This window comes from Pelmatolapia mariae, linkage group LG14 (genome assembly GCF_036321145.2).
Source record: "Pelmatolapia mariae isolate MD_Pm_ZW linkage group LG14, Pm_UMD_F_2, whole genome shotgun sequence".
In the NCBI taxonomy this organism is placed as follows: domain Eukaryota; kingdom Metazoa; phylum Chordata; class Actinopteri; order Cichliformes; family Cichlidae; genus Pelmatolapia; species Pelmatolapia mariae.
In genome coordinates, this window is record NC_086239.1 from 25,922,913 (window position 1) to 25,945,662 (window position 22,750).

A 22,750-nucleotide genomic window follows, 5' to 3' on the forward strand; every position below is an offset into this window, starting at 1 on the left:
TCAGACAATACATTTAGTTGGTAATACAATAAATTGTGAAATGCTTTCTGTTTGATTGATGCAAAACAAGTAATTTAATGTATGAAGGAAATTCTCTTTTGTGATAATATTTTGAACGTGCATTTCTGTTGACCTATCAACTTAGTGCATTCTGATATGCAAATTAGTTGATTGATACTAGATTCGAAGGAATGACTGGATTATAAATAAATGAATAAAATGTAACAACGGTTGAAATTAGTTTCTTATTTCTAGTGTGTGGAGGAAGATTTTATCATGGCACACATCTGTTTACATGGGAGAAAACTCGTCATGTGATACGACGTTTAGCAATATGCTTCTGATGAAGGATGACTCTGAAATTAGAAAGGGAAACAATTTTGCTGACAAAGCTGAAAAAACAGCAGCAGCCAAAAAAAAAACACAGTTTTATTAACAACTCGTGAAAATCAGACCATTCGACAAAAAGCAGCATCACCTAGAGAACAGAAAACAATGGCTAGAACACAGAGCAGTACTAGACACTGATGACATATTGAAAATAGCAGGAAAGCCCATTCTTCCCAAATCATTACACAAAACAGCCGCTCTAGTGAGTCCTAGTTTTGAGCCATGGCTCATCAGGAGGGGTGATCCAAGGAATGGTCCTTATTAGAAACCGACAATTTTACACTATTAATTTTGAAACTTCAGCAAAAGAATATGTGAAAACATGTATGACCTGCCAAAAACACAATAGCCAAGGTAACTTAAGGCCAAAAAGAGGACATTTTCCTACACCACCTCACCCATTTCATACAATTCACATGGACTTCATTGAATTGAATGAGTGACAGGGTTCAAAATACGCTCTAGTAATTATAGATGTTTTCTCAAAATGGCCAGAAATCTACCCAGTGAAAAAAGCAGATGCAATCTCAGTTGCAAAGTGTCTATGCAACCATTTCATTCCAACTTATGGTATTCCTGCTCTGATAAGATCAGATAATGGAACCCATTTTGTAAACGATGTGATCAGCAAAGTATCTGAAGCACTAGGTTTCAGGTTAAAACACCATTGTGCCTACCATCCACAGAGTGCAGGATTGGTGGAGAGAACAAATGGCACTATAAAACAAAGGCTCAGGAAAACAATGGAAGAAACTGGCAGGCCGTGGCCAGAATGTGTAGGCCCAGTCAAAATGTGGATGAGAATAACACAAGGAAATAACAAACTGTCCCCATTTGAAATCATACATGGGCGACCTTTTCCATTGCCAGTTATTAGCGAGCCACTAGATAAGTCAATCCGTGAAACCACTCTGGCAGATTGGATGACTCAATTGTTGACAAACAGAGAAGTCGTTTTGAACAATAAACTGCCGCAAGACTCTTTTTCATCTATTTCCTGCAGGTTGAAGCCAGGTGATTGGATCCTTGTCCGAGTACTCCAAAGGAAAAATTGGAGCTCGCCCCGCTGGGAAGGTCCCTACCAAGTGCTCATCACCACTCCAACTGCCTGCAAAATAGCAGAGAGACCCTCCTGGATACATCAGAGCCACTGCAAGAAGGTTGAGGTCCCAGGAAACCCCGGCACCCCCAAGACAGCACATTAGGGAAATCTCGCCCACACTTGGTTGCTTCAGTGGTGAGGGGGGAGTGCTGATTGGGCCCCCGTCGGGTAAGCTCGCACTTCAACCTCCAGCCTCTGATCAACTCTAGGGCAACCAAGTGCGAGGTGTGACGTACCTGTGTGCAACCATGGGAATGTGGACCCTCTTGGTTACCTTGACTACGACGCTCACCCTTACAGGACCCCAGCTGACGCCAACAACAGCTGAACCACAAGGCAGACAGAGAAGATGGACGCACGACAACTCTCACCTAAGAGATATGACGCAAGACCACATACACCTTTGGATGAACAATGCCTGGTACCGCTACATCCACGACAGGACCAGAGCAGAATCGGAAAATACAGACTGTTATGTCTGCTCTTATATGCCCAGCACATCAACACATCCCATTTTTATGGAAACTACATGAATAAAACACAAGCCAAGTGCGCTGCCAGCTTCGCGGGCATTGGCTATCAACATAAGAAAATCATCATTGATGAGACAAGCTCTATCATCTATTCGCTTAACCTTCTTAGTATCTTTCAGGGACCACCCCGACACGAGGTAATCATCGTCGAAAACGCTGGACTTGACAACGGAACGTGTGACCGGCTCTTCTGGATCAACTTCAACGTGACGAATCGGAACACGTCCATTCACTTCCCAGTGTTCTTGGACCAAACCCCAGGGAAGAACCACTCCATGTGCTACCGACAAGACAACGGTAACAGACCCCTAGGCAACACCACCAACTGTAACCACACTGCAGCCAACGGAGAGGGCGCACCTGTAAACACGTCCGCGCCCAGCAACGGCACCTACTGGGTGCAGGGAATGGCCTGGCTGTGTGGACAACGTGCCTACTTCATACTGCCACCCGGATGGACGGGCACCTGTGCCCCAATCTTCATCTCAGACCACACCTTCAGGATGTCAGCTGTAAATGACTCTCAGACTACAAGACGACGACGAGACGTCTCCACACTACAACCACATGACCCCATCTATGGCAGTGATGTGCCAGAGGAATTTAAGCTTTGGACCACCGGACAAAAGGTCCTCCACTCACTGTTTCCATGGGTGGGCACCGGAAAGAACATGTTAAGAATTGAAACTTTGGACTACCGCTTTGGACTGTTCCTGAATGCCTCGTGCAAAATCAACAATCAACAAAATGAAGAGATTGATGCCCTGCGCATAACTGTGATGCAACACCAAGTCGCACTGGACATGATTCTGGCTGAAAAAGGAGGACTTTGCGTCCTCTTCAACAACACCTGCTGCACTTACATACCAGACAATGTACACTCATCAAACATGACTGATGCCCTGAACGCCTTGAGACAGATCCAGCAGGCCCAAAGTCAGGACTATGTGAGTAATACAAGTGACTGGTTTTCTTGGTTTTACACTGGCTCCTGGCTACAGGTGCTAAAGAGACTACTCATCGGAGTTGGAGTATTTTTACTTTTATTTTGTGTTTTTGTAACATGTATCCTGCCATGTCTAAAACTCATGATTGACCGCATAATCGTTTCCACTGTAGCTGCATACATAGCTGTGACAAATGATGATGATCCCGACCTGTTGAAATGTGAAGACTTTGTGTGATTAATGATGATGTGACAGAAAATGTACAACAAGATGTTACATACTGATATCTCACTTAAAGGTTAAACTGACAACAGGAGGGAATGTCAATAGAAAATTGTATTTTTTAGTCAGTATAAGCTTTTAATGATATAAGTTTGCTTGTGATAGAATGCTGCATGATGATCATTTCCTTGCTTAGAACTGATTGTTCTTTTCATTGTTCAGGACTGATTCTTCTTCATAACACGTGTTCTGATATTTGTATCTGAGTCTTCTCACAGCGATAGTAAGAAGACAAACAAGCAGTTCTGACCTCGAACACACACACACACACACACACACGCATACACACACACACACTCACACACACACAATCACATACGCACATGCTCACGTCAAATGTATTCATTTTTCTTGTGTATAAATAAAGACAAGTGCAAGAGCAGAGCGCGCATCGCAGGGCCCCCACTCTGGTGTGAGCGTTCTGTGATCGCCCTTGTATACATGTAAATGCTGCAGCGTCTGTGTGTGTTTCTCCTCTTAGACTCTCAGCTGAAGAAGTGTCTTTAGAATAAATCTCTTGACATGTTTAATTAATCATATTTCATAACTTTAAATCGAAATATAAATTGTCAAGTTTAAAATCATATGCACAAGTTTGCAAACAACAAAGTTATTTGCAGCCATTTACCTTTTACCCCTTTTTTTAAATAACCATTTCAAACTATTTACATAACAATCAGGTGTTCTGCATTCAATAAAATGCCACACAAATTATTTGTGCCACTCCAAATATTTCTGTCCACTATAAAGTAGAACATCACAAGCCTGATACCTGCAGGGTTGACAGCAGCAGGTGTATCACTCCTGTTCTCTACCTGGAGACAGCAGTCACCTCATTGTTCTGACACACAACACAAAACTATCCACAACATTACACACTAACTACACGAGACAACACATTAACTACACACTCCAAACACACTAAACCTCACAAATCTTTCACATCTCAAAACTCGCTCTCTCTCGCTTTTTCTGCTGTCTTTCTTTCTCTCTCTCTCTCGCCGTCACTCCTAAAACTTCCCTCTCTTCCTAAGCAACCAAATGTCATGTTGCCATATCATTTTTGATTGGTTGACATGGTGCATTTTTCCACCAACACGAAAGAACAGGGGTTTTTTTTGTTTTTGGTCATAAGCAGAGAGTGCTTGCTAGCGCTGTCCTTAGACAGTAAACATGACGAAACTATTGACGAAAAAACACGCGTATATATTGTTTATCATGACTCTGATTTTACGTGGCCTATCAACACAATTTAAAAACTGGTATATATCACATTGTTGCTTTGTCATCTTGAAGTGGTCATGTGATTGGCTTACCATGACTACTTTATTCTTCCTAAGTCAAACAGCAGCACTCATGCGATTGTTTTGCACCCTTGGCTCCAGGTGTTGTGCCAAAAAGTGGTCGTCGGGCAGAAAGTGATTGCCATCCGCGGGAGCTGCTTAAAGCTGTAGTGCCCAGATTACTTCATGCAACTGATATAAGATGCAGTAAGCTGAACACAGCTTCAACCGTCTGTTTGTTGAAAAATAGTAACACGACCGCACCGTATTTTCTTGTTAGTAATGGTAACAGTGTTGTAACGATAGAAATAGAAATTAGTTAGATTACTAGTTACTGAAAAAAATAACGCCGTTAGTAACGCCGTTAGGTGTAACGCCGTTAGGTATAACGCCGTTATTCCCATCACTGGTCGTCCTCCTCGTCCGCATACTCTGCTTTCTCAACAAAATGTATGTTAGTGGGACTCAGAAAGTTCTTTAAAGTATTCCTTTCGCCGCCTGTCTATAACCTCAGTTGAATGTCATCAGCACCCCACATCCAGTGTACATGTTCAGAGTGGAGCACCGGTTTCCCTGCTTGAGCCACCTGATTGTTTGCCAGAATTATTCAAGGCAGTCTGAAAGTCTTGTTCTATACCCTCACTGAAACCATCCAACACCCGAGTTGTTCCTTCAACGACTGCCCGAGCCACACTCCACAGCTACCTCTAAACTCTCACAGGCTAACCAAGCCCAATAGGACTCCTTCTTGCGCTCGATGGCTCCCTTCCTCTCTGGTAACCACCATCTAACTCAGGGATTAGGGGTTAGCACCACAACAGGCACCAAGCACCTTGCAGCTCTTTGCAGCTGCCTCAGCAATGGAGGTGCAGAACATGGACCATTTTGGTCCCTTGCATCCCTTGGTCCTGCCAGGCTTTCCCAGTGCACCCAGATTATTTGTTTAGGTGCACCAGGCTTGTAGTGCATGCTCCACCATCACCTGATCCAACTCAGACCAGAGTCCAGCCCTTCTCTAGGAGACTGATTCAGTGGTCCCAGTAGCCAGCTTCGATAGCCAGAAATGGGACAGCCAGGGCCTCTTCCCTGACTGCCGCTGGACACAGCCCCTACACCGCCTCCTGCTGTTTATGGCCCTACAGTAGAGTGAGTTATGCCGTTTCTTTGGGCTGCAGGGACACCTCTGTGACTTGCAACCTTATGATGCTGGATGTTACGGTGCACATGGTCCAGTGTACCGTAACCGTAGTACCATAGTGTTCCCTATTTTCCTCTTGAAGGACATTTAACAAATTGGTGGAATTGGGGATTGCAGATTTCAAACATGTCTTATTAAAGTCCCCAGGAACAATATGGACATGTGCACTCTCTACTGTTTACTGATAATAAGTTAGATGTGGTTGAGTGCTGCGCTAACGTTAGCATTGAGGAGAAATGTAAACAATGGTAATTATGGCTATTGTTAGTTCGTGGGGTAGAGATAAAGGTCTGCGCTAAATGGACATCGCCTCCAAGTCCAGTGAACAGTGACCGTCTTTTATTCTACTGTTATGGCACCAGTCCTGAAGCACATAAGCATAGAGCCCACCAACCCTTCCCTTACTGGAGTCTTGGTTGTGGTCCTGGTGGTGTAATGTCTGGCCTAGTACCTCTACTGAGGCATTAGAAATGTTTGGATGGAGCCAAGATTCAGTTACAATCAGTAGACAACACTCCTGACAAATCAGCTGTAGTAAATCTCTGACTGTAGCTCTTCCGTTTTGTTTGCTGGGGATCTGGCATTGCTGAGGAAGATGAATGGAAGTGGGCTGTTTGTGTTGTTGTTTTTGCAGCTGGAGATAATAGCCAGCTCTGCATGCCAGCTTTTGTTTATTCTCCCTGCACCATCTGTGTTGCTTGTTTTTCCCCAAAATAACCCATGGTGCACTCACAATCTTGGGTGGGATACTGTCAGTCCTATCCAAATTAAAATCCCAGTTCAGGCTGAGGCTGATATCTATTAGTTCTTGTAACTATTAGTTCCTGTAACTAACAGACATCACCTGAAAGTTATCAGTGCATTGCAGGACAACATAACAAAATGGCATAAATAACACAAAAAGGCTTACAGATAAATTCAGTACATGGAGGATGCCATCATTATCACCCTTCACAGAGGGCTGAGTCATCTGGAGAACAGGAACAGCTAGGTGAGGATGCTCTTTGTGAACTACAGCTCAGTGTTCAACACCATAATCCCATCCTTATCAACAAACTGGACCATCTTCACATCCCCCCTGCCACCCGCTCCTCGATCAAAGATTTCCTCACCAACGGAACCGATCAGTCAGACTCATCCCCTACCTCTCCACCAAACTCTCACTCAGCAGCGGATCCCTGCAGGCCTGCATTCTTAGCCCTGTACTGTACACCCAGTATATTGCTGTACACCAATCCACCCAACCAACTCATTGTAACCACTGTGGTTGGGCTCACTTCTGATGGAGATGAGACAGTGTACAGAGTGGAAATAGAGAATTTGTCGTGCTGGTGCTCCAAAGAAAACTTGAAGCTGAATGTCCATAAAACAAAAGAACTCATCATGGATTTCACAAGTCTCCTCTCATAAATAGAGAATGGGTGGAATCTGTCTCCACATTTAGGTTTCTAGTCACGCACATCTCGATTAATCTCGCCTTGACCAACAACACTAATGAAGGCCCATCAGGCCCGTGTCCTGAAAAGGAATGACCTGGACCAGAGGCTGCCTTTGGCCTTTTTACCACTCCTCAGTTGAGAGCATCAGATCCTCCCGTCCCTAAAATTGCCAATCTATTCTTCAAATTTCTGTAAATTTAACAAAAAATGTATGTTTCAGTACACCATTCCAATTACTTTATTTATAATAGTTTTTCTTGTCTGTTTGTTTTATGTTCTTGCTGGTATTTTCGCCACGTCTACTAGACATGCATGAAATTAATGAAAGTTTGAAATATTTTTACCAGATGCTGAAGATTAAATCCTAATATTTTGGATTTTGTTGCTGTTATTACGTATTGAAAATATTGCTTTGGTAACTTTTCAGAACAGGAATTTTTGAACAACAGTTGAAAACTGCTATTGCATGACTGCTATATAGATGAGAGAGCTCACTCAGCTCACATTAAATTTACATTTGCAGTCTTGGACTTGATGCTTGATACAAATGGAAATGTTAGATTTCATTGTATGAAACCACTGAAAAATAATTCAGAGCTATTTAGTGTTATTGTGAAATGTGATTTTAAATTTATTTATGCACTTAACACTGAGTTACATATTCATAGATTAACATGTACAACAACAATAAAAAATGTACAATTATTTAAAAAAGTTTTCTCAGTAACAAAAGTAAACAACTCTGCTATGTGCTTGAAAGTGTGCAATACACTTTTTATATTTTTATTGTAAGGTAAATAAGACAAAAATGATCAGTAATGACAGACAAATAAATAAAAAGACAAGTAAATTCATCAAATATATTATTATAGTATAGTCTAATAACTATGTATAGAGCATTATGTGTGTTGATTGAAATGGTAAATGAAATAATTTAATAGTCATGAAAACCTTTTCAACTATATAAAGAAATAAAAATGCTCTCAAATACAATAATGCCCATAATGATAATATTGACAATAATAGTATAAATAGCAAAATTAAAATAGCCAATTATGTCACTGTTAGAATTAAAAATTAAAATGAAATTTTAAATGGAATGTTTTTCATTTTAACCACTTGAAATGGTCCACAGCAAGCCACCAAAGGTGCTGAGGGTGCAGCCCAGGTACCTTAGGCATACCCTAATCATCCACAGACCCAGTGGCACCTACTGACATAGCTGCCCTATTATTTTCTTGTTATATTAAAAGCCCTAATCTTGTGTGATGAAAAAAAAAGACATAGCAAAGACATAGTAATGTGGGATGCAAATTCCAGTTATCTTTTCATGTGTTTTTTTAATAATTTATATTTATTCCTAAAAAAATTGTTTCCTGATGTGATGCCATAAAAAAAACCCAATGTCATTAATTGGCTCATAGTAGGAGAGATTGGGCGCAGTGGATGGAGGTCCAGGCCAACCCAGAGGTCCCACCACAGCCCCAACCCATCTAGTGACATACCCTGGAACCCTGAGTGTTCCAGAGTGGGACAATCTGGAACACTCAACAACAACAACAACAACAACAACAATAATAATAATAATAATAATAATAATAATAATAATAATAATACAATAATGGGGAAACAATGATAATATCAAACAAAAATGAAAATATTGCTGATGAATACCATGTACGAGTAGCTGTTAGGAAAAAATACCAGAAGTTTGTGTGTGTGTGTGTGTGTGTGTGTGTGTGTGTGTGTGTGTGTGTGTCGATGTGTGCACATGCATATGCGCAGTTAGGCAGTTGTCTGCTATGTGTAGTCAGTATCCAGAAACTGATTTAGAAAGAAATATAAAGTATCCATTTTCCACTTGGAATTGCAACAATAATCATTTCCAAAAAACTGATATACTATTATTAATTTTTGCACATTAAATATTTCTTGGTGTTCTTCTCAGGCTTAAACAATATGATAAAACATTTTGGAGCAAATATACAAAGGACTAGGCCAAAGCTGGAGGCCAGAATGGCAAAAATTTCCACAACCACTGTAAATTTTCCAGGAGAGCTGACATATGCTGGGATAAAGGTGATCCACACTGCACAAAATATCAGCATGCTGAAGGTGATAAGCTTGGCTTCATTGAAATTATCAGGTAATTTGCGGGCTAAAACAGCTAAAACAAAGCAAAAGGAAGCAAGCAGGCCTATATAACCAAGCACAGCCCAGAAGCCTACAGCAGAGCCTAATGCACATTCCAGGATGATTTTGTCCTTGTATGCGGTTAGATTTTTTATTGGGACTGGAGGGCTCATTACCAACCAAATAGTACATATTAAAACTTGAATAAAGGTGAAAGACATAACAGTCATTCTTTGTTGTGGAGGACCAAACCATTTCATGACATTGCTTCCTGGAAGTCTGGCTTTAAAAGCCATTAAAACCACTATAGTTTTCCCAAGTACACAGGAGATACAGAGTACAAAGGTAATCCCAAATGCAGTGTGGCGCAGCATGCAGGACCACTCAGATGGTGCTCCAATGAAAGTTATTGAACATAAGAAACACAGAGTGAGAGAGATGAGCAGCAGGAAGCTCAGCTCAGAGTTGTTGGCTCGGACAATTGGAGATGTCCTGTGACGTAAGAATATAGCAGTCGTGATAATAGTCAGACAGGCACCAAGAACTGAGAATGTAGCCAGGATGATTCCTAGGATGTCTTGAAAAGAAAGAAACTCTATGGGTTTAGGGATACAAGTGTCTCTCTTTGCATTAGGCTGGAATTCTATGTGGCAGGGTAAACAATCAGCAGAATCTGAATGGGAGAAAAAAAAAGAGTTAAAGTGCTTCTTGTAATATTGGCTTTATAGATTACAAATGTATTCTTGTAATGTATTTGATGTTGCAGATTTGCATCATAAAGACATTTTACATGCACAGACAAGCATTTTACTTTACCTGTAGTATTACTAATCTCTCCCTCAGGACATGCGGTACAGTCATAGCAGCAAATGGGTTTTCCTTTTTGCAGCACTTTACGAGTTCCTGGAGGACAACTCCCACTGCACACTGACACTGGCACCTGTGTAATGTAAAAAGGCAGCGTAACATATGTAAATGTTTGCTATAAAACTGAAAAGATTACATTAATTTGTCCTTTGACTTTTTACTTTCGTGCTGCCCTCCATCCAGATGATGTTTTTGTTAATCTGGAACTCCTGGCCCTCTGGCAGTGATGCATCATACAGCCCTACAGTCACTATGTCAGTTATGCCAGCCATAGTTTTCTGCCAGTTAACCAGCTCATAAATAGCCACAGGATCCCCATTAGTATCGAATGACACATCATATCCATTTCGGGAAAAATTTACTTTCTTCAGCTCAGTTAGAATCTGTAAGGATGAATTGAGACATAAAGGGAGTGGAAAGAAAAAATAAAACAATATTCGAACAACTAAAAGTAATGTTTCACTTAAGGTTTCTTAGAGACAGTGAAGCATGTTGGCAATGACTGATTCGTTTTTACTGACCTGCTTGGACTGTAATTTGGTTAGTTTGTCACACTGAGCTGTGACATTTCTTCCCTGACATAATGCATTATGAATGGCATGTGCAATTGCATACACAGCCTTGTACACCATGTTACTAATTCTAAGCTGAGATGTATCAGTGTATGGGGTTTGGAGAGTCTTTATATCTTCAGTTCCATTACATACTTTCTTTCCTGCAGAATTACCTAAAAATAAAAAAGGCACCAAAATGACAGACAATTGAATTCATGCATTTAACATCATATCTTTGAACACATCACTCAACAAACAAAGAGTCACATGTGAGAAAAGGGGCCACAGTAATAGTGTTGGCTGACTGCCTAAACTTGACCTAAAGGTTAAACATATAGATTGTGATTTTTTGCAGTAATGGACCTTTTTGATTATGTTGGATTTGAAATTGCTTAGATTATAAAAAAGAACATGTCTGGACTTTTTAAGACCAGACATTTTACAAGAAACTCTAACAACCAAGAAAAACAAAAAACGAAAAATGTTTCTCACTTTCGTTTATTGTGCAGTTGAAGGAATCCTCCCAGAACTCAGTAAGCAATGGTGATACAGCCACTTGAGCAAAAGAGAGATTCAACAGGAAGTTTCTGAAACCTGGGATTACAGATTTCTGAATTCCAAATCCAATGGTCCCAGCAAGAAAACTGTACTTCCTTAATCCCGGGTTGGTTACCCATGACTCACTGCCTATCCACTGTCGAGGTGGGAAAGGCTCACGTGAAAGTTCTGCCAGCAGGATCCTCATGTCTCCAGATGGTGCAAATGCCACCACTACCATACATGTAGAACTTGTGAAAAAAGTACAACGTATTAGAAGAATTTTTTCAGCTATGTAAAATGTTTAGTCAGAAACTTATTTTTGTATATCAATCCAACAAACAAACAAAAAAACCTTGTAAAAAAATCATTAAAATAAATCCCAGAATGAAAATCTTTGATGTAAGAACCTGCGGATAACATCTGCAACTTTCTGAATCCTGCTACGTGGGTGGGTCCGATAGAAAGATACAGAGTATTCCACACAGATCCCCTCTTTCTTTGCTGCTTCTAGAAAAGATGCCATGCCGTTATTTCCATAATCTGTATCTGACCGAACAGCACCTATCCAAGTCCAGCCAAACTGTTTTACCAGCTTAGCTAGAGCAGCAGCTTGAAACTGGTCACTGGGGATTGTTCTGAAAAAACTTGGGTACTGCTGCTTGTCAGACAAGCATGCACATGTGGCAGACGGGCTCACCTAAAACAAAAGAAGACAAGGTAATCCTATAAGAACTGCAGATGTGCATGCATATTTACTACTACTCCTAGTTTGACAAAAACTTTAAGTATTTACTTGAGGAATGTTAAAGGGACTGATGATTCGTGACATGCTGATGGATGGCGTAGACCCAGACTCACCAACAACAGCCATCACCACACCTGACTGGGAGCAGTTTTTGCCAGTGTGAAACACAAGGTCCAAGCTATTCAAAAACTGAAATGCCAAATGCACTGTCATGGAAACTGATGCACATGAGTCATAGATCTGATACCCAAGCCTGATTCCGGGCAGCAGCTCTGTATTGTTGTTAATCTCTTCTATGGCAAATACCATTGCATGTGACAACTGCAGCTCATCGGCATTTATGCTGCAGACAGACAGTCAACTCACTGTTAAAATTGTAGGCTACATAGATTTTGTTAAGATGAAATTTCATACAGATAACACACAGTAAGAAAGATTACCATTACAATACATGCAACATGTTCATAACTTTTTTCCATACTGACCTCCCTTTGCATCTTACTGGCTCAGGCATGATGGTATAATCATGGCTCACTGTTAGCGTGTAGGAGTGAAGAGAGAAAGCACCCCCAATAATGAAGTCCCCATCCATTGAGAATGCAGGTAGATGAGTGCTACCCTGCAACTTACATTTCACAGATGAAGCTTCAGTACCAGCCCAAGCACCTGTAAAGCTACTCCTTTGATTCAGACTATCCAGAGACACACCCAAGGCAAAAACTGAGTTCAGCTGAAACAAACACAGAGCAGATACCAGACCAATTAAAAGAACTGAGAGTGCCATCTCTCCCTGATGTCGGGTATGTGTCTAAGTGGTATTTATATAGGGTTTTAGACAGAGGGCTCTGTTCTGCGCCTTAAAGAGGACATGACCTTACACAGTGGTCTTTGATTAAGGTCGTTCATTACTCTAAAAAGGAGTGTATATTATACACAGCCTTGACATATAATATGAGTTTAATTGGATTCAAAAAACAAACAAACAAAAAAAACTTTGTCCTTGACAAGCCCTGGAAATATCCTTAAGTTATCTTATCATTCAGTATGTCTTCATTTAATTTTCAATACATCCAGTGTTTGGTAAAAGAATACTGACAATCCACTAAGAAATATTAAAAGAAGCTACAATTGTAAAGTCTCACTCTGCTACTACCACCTAGTGGACAACATGATTAAATAAAATATGAGTACTTCATCTTTTATTACTTTAATATTCTAAACTAAAGACATTTGTAATATAGCCTAATCACAAAAACACATCATAAAATACTAACAACTTAAAAAAAGATGCTAATACTAATATATACACCAAAAACGAAAAACATAACCATCACTGTTTCTATTATATTCTCTGCTGTTTTTCCTCTTCTGGTTAAAAAGACCTTTTCTCTTCAGTGTCAGCCAGTACTTGCTCAGATAGAATTGCTCTTACTTTAACTGGAATCACAATCACAATTTAAGGTGCTCTGATCAGCGTTGTTGTTGCTATACAAAAAAAGCAAAGTAAAAACATGGAAGCAGACATCAGCAAGAATGGGTGACTGAACTTGAGATTTAGGTTCCACGGGCATGTATAAGGGCCAGCACTCCTTAGATTTCTCTGAGTGGTCACTGACTTCAGAGCCAGCTGTACAGAATAAGCTTAACATACAATCAACAAGATACATGTCTACGCATGAGTCTTGGTCTCCATAGTGTTAACAGTACTAAAAATGAAAAGGTAGACAAGTAAGTAAAGAAACTTGATTTATTTACATTGCCAATTTTCTTCTATGTTTTTGATAATCTTTTTATAGGCAGTAGTTTTCCTGTGAAAAAAAAAATAGAATAAAATAGAATGGAACAGCACTTTGTGTCATTGTACATATACAGCGAAATTATGGAAGCTCCACACCAGCTGTGCAGGAATGAAATATAAATAGTAATACAGTAAGAAACAAATAAATAATAGTAATAAGAACCAAAGCTATTTAAACCGCGTGTTCTCAACGATATTAATAGCTCTGCAGTTTGTTGCAATCCACTTGCCAATTGTGTCAGTCAAAATGTGTGAGGTAGACGTACTGAGCCCCCGATACTCTGTGAGTGGTTTGTTGCAAGCTGAGTGACGCGTTAGCCAATGTGCTAGCAGCAGGCCCGGCTAATGTATGCATCGCCTCAATGTGATATTTTAAGCTGAAGAAGAAAATTCCTTCTTCCACAATGTGCATAAGACTTTATGTCAGTCAACTGTTCAGTCTTGTTATTTTTTTAATACTCAAATTTCCCATCAAGAGGGCCAATGTGCATTTATCATCTTTGAAATTGAGTTGATTGGTTTAGCTGCTCATCACTACCAGACCTACTGCCCATTTGCACATGTGCGAAGGTAACTCTACTTGGACAAACTGCCCGAAATGCGTTGACAGAAACATTTCAGGGATTTTGAGTCATTCTGCACTCCAGATGCATTAATTGCGTTATTTATTTATTTTTATTTATCACTGATTAATCTGTGTTAACGTGTTAATTTTGACAGCACTAATAAGGCCTTTAGTTTTTTTTTTGTTTTGTTTTTTTTTGTTTTTTTACAAAAATAGCAACTATGTCTTCTCTACAAAAATGCCGCAGGGGCAGCAGCAGAAAATATATTAAGTTAGTAATGCCGAATTTATTGATTCTACTACTTGCTTTACTACTCTACTTGACTTGCACTAAATCTTGCATAGTCTGGAAGTTGTCCAGAAGTTAAAATTGTCATTAGGGTATTCTTTATCTAATGAGCTAATATGTACCTAGAAAGTGGATGCCCTGTCATAAAATATGCATGTGGGTGGTGCTATACTACAATGAAAAAGAAACCAGAGGAAATATAAAATGAGGTAAGCATTCATTAAGATAAGAAAAGTGGTGTAAAGAGAAAGAGTCACTATGGGGCCATTTTTTGACACACTGAAATTCTTGTATTTCTATGTCATCATGATTTACTTCTCATCCTACTTTTTCATCTCAGAGTCTCTTTTCTCAGCCTGCAAGTTAAGGAGACAGTTTTATCTTAATGGGATGCACAAACCTGGAGATGTGATTTTGGGGGGGCTGTTTGAAGTTCACTACACCTCTGTTTTCCCTGAGCTAACGTTTACCTCAGAGCCAAACATGTTGAGTTGCCAAGGGTAAGTACTATATTCATGCATTAAATGCACCGATTCATGAAAGCAAACATTAGTGCAGATTTTTATACTTTCTGTTAATTTTCAATATTGAGTTTTTGGGGTTTTTTTGTTTTGTTTTTTACAAGGTTTGACCCTCCTGGATTCAGGCATGCCATGACAATGGCCTTTGCTATAGATGAAATCAACAAAAACTCCAATCTGCTACCTAATGTGACTCTTGGATACAGTCTTTATGACAACTGTGCCACACTTGTAATTGGATTCAGTGCTGCATTATCATTAGTCAGTGGTCAGGAGGAAAAGTTTCTGCTTCACGAGAACTGTTTGGGGACCCCTCCAGTTGTGGGGATCGTGGGTGATTCCTTCTCAACATTTTCTATTGCAACCTCTGATGTAATAGGTTTATTTAAAATGCCAATTGTAAGTTTCCTCTCCTGTATTTTACATGTGCTTTTGGCATGCTGTATTAAAGTTAATGTTTCTCACTAGGGTGAGAAATGACAAAATGAAAAAATAGGAAATATACATTGTATATTAGTTCCAGCTTCTCAGCATCAATCTGTTTTGATTTCAATTGTGTTTTTTGATAGGTGAGCTATTTTGCAACATGCTCTTGTCTAAGTGACCGTCATAAGTTTCCGTCTTTCTTTAGAACCATTCCAAGTGATGCCTTTCAGGTAAAACTTTCTTCTACAAAGAGCAAATGTATTTTACAGCAAGTGAATTGATGTAAGTTACCCCGAACTAAACAACGCAGTTTATTTATTTTTTAATTTTTTTTTTCAATTTTTCATTTTTTTCTGGATTACATACTGTGCAAATTGATTAGAAAGAAAAACTGTGATTATGTAATTATATTGTTTGCACTGAAATATAATTCAAGCCTAAACTAAGAATTTCACTGGTATTTATGTAGGTTCATGCAATGATTCGAATTCTAAAACACTTTGGGTGGACATGGGCTGGTCTGCTGGTAAGTGATGATGATTATGGAGTCCATGTAGCGAGATCATTTCGACAAGCGTTGGCTCAGTCTGGTGGAAGTTGTCTAGCCTACTCAGAGATTTTGCCCTGGGGTGAAAACTCAGCTGAAGTAAGGAGGATTGTTGAGGTGATGAAGAAGTCCACAGCACGTGTGGTAATTGTCTTTGCACATCAAATCCACATGATTCAACTAATGGAGGAGGTATATCTAAATCTATCTATTTATCTATCTAAATCAAATTGTATTCATCAGCCGCCTCTTGCTTAGTAATTAGGGATGTAAATTATATTACAGACATTATATTCATGCAAATGAATTGCATGCTGTGTGGTCAAATGTTTATGGATGTTGGAGGTATTTCCATCCTTTGTTGTGATCAGTGATGGGGTCATTAGTCAAAAAAAGTAATTTATTACACATATTTTCCAGCTTACTTTTCTTAAAGTAATGTAGTATGCTACTTAGTTACTCTCAGTAGAAAGTAATTCTTTATACTACTTGCTACATTACTTTTGCGTTTCTCTGTAAAATGACCTGAAACGCATTGTTTCATAATTAGCATTTTAGGCTACAGCCCCACTCACCAGCACAACTCCCTATCCAAATTAGGACACACATATAATGTTTCTCTTTGTATTTAGGGTAGGAAAACAAAGCCCACAACACAAAGCAAAGATGAAAACCAGCACAAAGAGACTTCAAAGTGATTGCCACAGAGATTCTACTTTAGAAACATGAACAGATAGAATAGGAGGCTACAGCCTGCTCGTGACTGGTTTTGTTACCCTTTGAAGTTCAAGGTCTGGTTGCTGGGCTGGGGTCATCATTCCCTCAGTTTTAACATCATGCTTGATTCTTGGCTAGTTTAGCATTAGCATGCTATCTTTGCAGATGCTTGTAAAGATCTGAAGTTGTGTTAGCAGGATGAGGCACTTGTTTTTGCTCAGGTTGAAGTTTGCACTTTACCATCATGCTCATGTCCTTTTGGGCAAAAAAATAAAAGTAATGTCCATAGTGGATATGAGTATTACTTTCATCAACCTGTGCCACTATCTTCCTCCTCCGGCACATGAACCGAAATCAGCTGGTTGTTGCACATGTGCAAAAAACCAATAAGCATAATGCATAGCAAGTAAACCAACATTTCCTACCACTACTGGGATCTCAATTTCCATCCCTGTATGTAATGATTTCAAGATTTGTAATGATTCAATCCTAGACTATGTACAGATTCTTTTTGTTCCTTATATTTCTAAATAGGTGATAAAGCAGAATGTAACAGGGCTGCAGTGGATGGCTAGTGAAGCCTGGACAACAGCAGCTGTACTCCAAACAACCCGACACATGCCATATCTGAGTGGCACTCTGGGCATTGCCATCCGTCGAGGAGAAATACCAGGGTTCAGGGATTTTCTAATGAAAATGCATCCTGACATTTATGACAGCAATAACAATGGAAATAGCATGGTAAGATTGTAACTTTAAAATACAATTGTACTCACAAAATTTAAAAAAATGAAAATATCTTTTTTAAGACTGTTTGAAATATTTTTCAGGTAAGACAGTTTTGGGAATACACCTTTCAGTGTAGATTTGCTCCACCTCCATCAGGTTGGTTACAAGGTGGGGGAGCACTCTGCACTGGACAAGAAGAACTAGCAAATGTGGAGACTGAGTTTTTGGATGTTTCTAACCTCAGGCCTGAGTATAATATTTACAAGGCTGTGTATGCTCTTGCATATGCCCTTGATGACATGCTACGCTGTGCACCTGGGAGGGGGCCTTTCAGTGGGCACAGCTGTGCTACTTTGCAAAAATTAGTGCCATGGCAGGTGTGGTATTGGTTAACGCACTAACATTTATTTTTATTGTTTTAAAATTCAGCTCCTACACTCATGTGAAAAAGAATGTTTAAATGGGACGTTATACAATACTGTGAAAAACTAAGTACACTCTTTCAATTCGATTCAGTTCAGTTCAGTTTTATCTATATAGCGTCAAATCACAACAACAGTCGCATCAAGGCCCTTTATATTATAAGGTAGACCCTACAATAATACATACAGAGAAAAACCCAACAATCATATGACCCCATATGAGCAAGCACTTTGGTGACAGTGGGAAGGAAAAACTCCCTTTTAATAGGAAGAAACCTCAGGCAGAACCAGGCTCAGCAAGGGTCGGCCATCTGCCGCAACCGGTTGGGGAGAGAGAAGGAAAACAGGACAAAAGACATGCTGTGGAAGAGAGTCAGAGATTAATAACAAGTATGATTCAATGCAGAAAGGTCTACTAACACATAGTGAGTGAGAAATGTGACTGAAGAAGAAACACTCATTGCATTATGGGAATCCCCCAGCAGCCTAGACCAATTGCAGCATAACTACAGGAGGATTCGGGTTCACCTGATCCATCCCTCTATATGCTTTAGCAAAAAGGACAGTTTTAAGCCTAATTTTAAAAGTAGAGATTGTGTCTGTCTATCTCCTGAATCCAATTCGGAAGCTGGTTCCACAGAAGATGGATCTGAAAGCTGAAGGCTCTGCCTCCCATCCTACTCTTAAATACTCTGGGAACCACAAGTAAGCCCTCTCTCTTTTGATTCAATAGCTTGGAGAACCACCTTCAGTAGCATTAACCTGGAGCAATCAATTTCTGTATGATTTATCAATGTCTCACATTGTTGCAGAAGACTGTCTCTTTTTTTTTTTTTTTTTACAACATTGCTTTGGTTATTTTAATTTTGTGGGTATGTGTTTATGTACAGCACTTCGCCCATTGCAACACTAATTGCAACTCTAATTGTACTGTCACAAACTTACACATTTAACATGATAATTTAATCTTGTAGAATCTGTAATGTAGATCTTGGGTTTTTGGAAATTCTGTAAGCAGTGCATAGTCTGACTTTCAGGCAACCTTGCTGGGACGCACTCTCCTGGGAAGAATTTGGCATTGTGTTAACACACGTGAATGCTCTAGAAAACCAAACTCCTGAATCTTCTATTTTTATAGAGGTGGTCGCACTTGCTGATGATCAGTAAATAAAGTACATGTGAGTAGCAATACCTTTCTGCTACTTACCCTTCTAATTCCTATGGAAATAGTAAGAGTGTTCCTGTGAACTTCTTTTTCACATGAGTAATTGGTGTTAAAGACAGATTTTGGAAACACAAGATTTTATTAACATTGTCATTAGAACATAGTTATTTTACATGTGTGAGATGAGCAAAGTTATTTGCAAAATAAAAATGAAAAACTGCACATTTGACTCTACATTGTGGTGACTAAAGATTGTTTTTTATTTCAATTTACTGAAATTAACAATGGTGCAAATTCTGTTATTGAAGTTGAAAGTTGCAATGCCACACTAAACTACGCTTAGTTGCTGTAATAAAATCAGTTGAGAATTAAGAATGATCAGTTGAGTCTATAATCAAGTCTCCTTTTCACGTCCCTTTCAATGTTAATCTCTTGATCTTGTTTTTTTTAGTTGATGCATTATTTGGAAAAAGTTCACTTCACTACTCCATTTGGAGATGAAGTGTCATTTGATGAAAATGGTGATGCCTTGCCAATATATGATATCATGAATTGGCAATGGCTACCTGATGGAAGTACGAAGGTTCAGAATGTGGGCATGGTTAAGAAGACAGCCTTGAAAGGTGAAGAACTCAGACTTGATGAAGACAAAATCTTCTGGAACTCTGACTCTAAACAGGTTACTTCTGTTTAATGTTGTTTTTATATAGTTCTGTGCGACACAGTACAATACAATAATGTTGTGTACAATATATGTGGTATAACTAACCTTGCAGCCAGTGCAGTCAGTGTGCAGTGTAAGCTGTCCCCCAGGTACTCGCATGGCTAGAAAAAATGGGCAACCTGCGTGCTGTTTCGACTGTGTGCGTTGTTCTGAAAGAAAGTTCAGTAATGAAACAGGTTAGTATCATAAAAATTTTCTGATAGAAGCAGTTGGTTCACTAGGGTGAATGCTGAAAATACAAAAAAATGTATCTTCCACTTTATACTAGATTCTTTGGAGTGCACCAGTTGTCCTGAAGACTTCTGGTCAAGCCCTCAACGTGATCGCTGTGTTCCTAAGAAAACAGAGTTCCTCTCCTACCATGAACCTCTGGGTATCTGCTTGACAACTGCTTCATTGCTGGGTACATTTATCTGTGCTGTGGTCTTGGTGATCTTCACTCATTATCGCAGCACACCTATCGTCCGTGCCAACAATTCAGAATTGAGCTTCCTGCTTTTAGTATCACTGAAACTATGCTTCCTGTGTTCACTGTTATTCATTGGACGACCAAGGCTATGGACATGTCGACTGAGACATGCAGCATTTGGGATCAGCTTTGTGCTTTGTGTCTCATGCATCCTGGTGAAAACAATGGTTGTTGTGGCAGTGTTTAAAGCTTCAAAGCCAGGAGGGGGAACCAATCTTAAGTGGTTTGGTGCTGTACAGCAGAGAGGGACAATATTAGTTCTTACTTCAATCCAAGCAGCTATATGTACTGCTTGGCTGATATCCTCCTCACCATTTCCTTATAAAAACACTCAGTACTACAATGACAAAATAGTTTTTGAGTGTGTAGTTGGGTCTACAATTGGCTTTGCAGTGCTACTGGGTTACATTGGTGTACTGGCTATCCTTAGCTTTCTGCTAGCATTTCTAGCCAGGAATCTTCCAGACAACTTCAACGAGGCCAAACTCATCACTTTCAGCATGCTGATCTTCTGTGCTGTGTGGGTGGCCTTTGTTCCTGCTTATGTCAACTCTCCAGGTAAATATGCAGATGCAGTAGAGGTATTTGCCATTTTGGCCTCAAGTTTTGGCCTATTGGTGGCACTGTTTGGACCAAAATGTTACATAATCCTGCTGAAACCAGAGAGAAACACAAAAAAGGAAATAATGGGTCGTGGCTCGGCAAAGTCATAAGGTATCCGTTTTCAGCAGTCTTAACTCAAATGAATGCACCCTTTTTAAGTGCATAGGTATTAGCATCACTGTTGCTTTGTATTTGCATTCTTGCTTTTTTTTAACCATAGCATATACTGGATTGCTTCCTCCCTGAAGAAGAACCAGTATATTGAAATGTTGGCTTTGTAGAAGTGTTTCAAGAATTAAATTATTACATTAATGATTAACTTATTGTTGTAATTGTTGTTATACTTGTTATTCTTTGTATTACTATTATTTATTGTTATTTGCCTGATCGCATTTGCGAGGGTTTGAAATATATGAAAAAAAAAATCATTTGTCTCTGCTGATTTTGTGTCTAAGGAAAAAAAATGTATGAATGTACTATTGCTGTGTTATTTATTACTATTACTGAAGGCTACTCACCATACCAATACCAACTAGATTTTTAAATTTTAATATAAAATGAGTAACAGTAGGTAGGGTGGACATTAGGTAAGGCTGCACTTTTTGCAGTGATCTCGTATAGAAAACTATTCCGTGCGTATAAAACAGGTCAGCGTCTTTGAACCATAGTAAAGGGACCTCTGGCTAATACGTCGGGTTCCGTGTCGGGCTCGTTGCCAAAAACTAGCTTTACTTTGTTGTCTGGGTCAACTTTGCTAGCGAGAGACAGAGAGAGGCGTTGAAAGGCTGTTCCAACAGAACTTATTGTTTTGGAGAATAACACGAACACAGTAAACAGTCGAGTCTTGACAGCTTTCTTACAACTGGGCTCGTCAGGCACTCTTTGTGGCTGCTGTCGTTATTATTATATTTACATGCTTCCATCTCCCGTTTCTGATCGGTGACAACTCGTACTTTTCGACTCTTCTTTTTCTCCCTCCCTCACGCTCACAGACACATAACGTGTATGGCATACAATGCCCATGAGGCTACATTCTTTAGGTCTATGCCTGTAACACTATTGACTTCATATTAAATACATTTTTGAGTAATAATTAAAAAAAAAAAATTCTTCACTTCATTATGTGGACGCAAGTAGAGGTGACATAGGACACGAGATTGAGACACAGGAATTAGGGCTTCTTAATGCATGTTTTGTTTGGGTTTCCACCGGTGTGGAATTACCAAAAATAGAGAGGGCATAGCCTAACATATGAAACAGGAAAAGGCCGCCATGTAATCCATGGAATTGTGGTTTTTTTTTTTTTTATTTCAGTTGTGTTCTGTTCAGCTTTAATTGGGATGTGTGTGGTTTTGCAACCTGTCTGGATTTACTACAAGAAGGCCTATGACTCAATGCACCACAACTGGATCCTGGAATGCCTAGAACTGTACAAGATCAACAGGACCTTGAGAGCCTTCATCAGGAACTCAGTTGGGACGTGGCGTACAAAACTAGAGGCCAATTTCACCATCAAGTGAGGGATCTACCAAGGAGATGCTCTGTCCCCACTGCTGTTCTGCATAGGCCTAAACCCCCCTCAGTGAGATCACTAACAAGACTGGCTACGGATACCAACTATGGAATGGAACAATCATCAGCCACAGGACAGCTACAGGTATCTGCCCACAGGCAAATAGAAACCACTCAGAACTGCTAGAAAATTTGCAACCACCAAGTACCTGTAGAGCAGGGGTGTCAAACGTATGGCCCGCGGGCCGGA

General features: G+C 39.7%; 2 protein-coding genes across 2 annotated transcripts; one reads left to right on the forward strand and one right to left on the reverse strand.

Moving 5' to 3' along the window:
- Positions 1-9,081: 9,081 nt before the first annotated feature.
- LOC134641114 (extracellular calcium-sensing receptor-like) lies at positions 9,082-12,647 on the reverse strand. The gene is made up of 8 exons (XM_063493339.1): positions 12,499-12,647; positions 12,062-12,356; positions 11,676-11,965; positions 11,221-11,516; positions 10,696-10,901; positions 10,336-10,557; positions 10,124-10,247; positions 9,082-9,980 (listed from the first exon to the last, which is right to left on the reverse strand). The coding sequence occupies exons 1-8, from the start codon at positions 12,603-12,605 to the stop codon at positions 9,082-9,084; spliced, it is 2,439 nt and encodes an 812-aa protein (XP_063349409.1). The 5' UTR covers positions 12,606-12,647.
- Positions 12,648-15,013: 2,366 nt separating this feature from the next.
- LOC134641113 (extracellular calcium-sensing receptor-like) lies at positions 15,014-21,098 on the forward strand. Its single transcript, XM_063493338.1, has 9 exons — positions 15,014-15,165; positions 15,291-15,585; positions 15,756-15,842; positions 16,082-16,351; positions 17,411-17,617; positions 17,707-17,982; positions 19,644-19,871; positions 19,969-20,092; positions 20,185-21,098. The coding sequence occupies exons 1-9, from the start codon at positions 15,056-15,058 to the stop codon at positions 21,096-21,098; spliced, it is 2,511 nt and encodes an 836-aa protein (XP_063349408.1). The 5' UTR covers positions 15,014-15,055.
- The last annotated feature ends 1,652 nt before the right edge of the window (positions 21,099-22,750 follow it).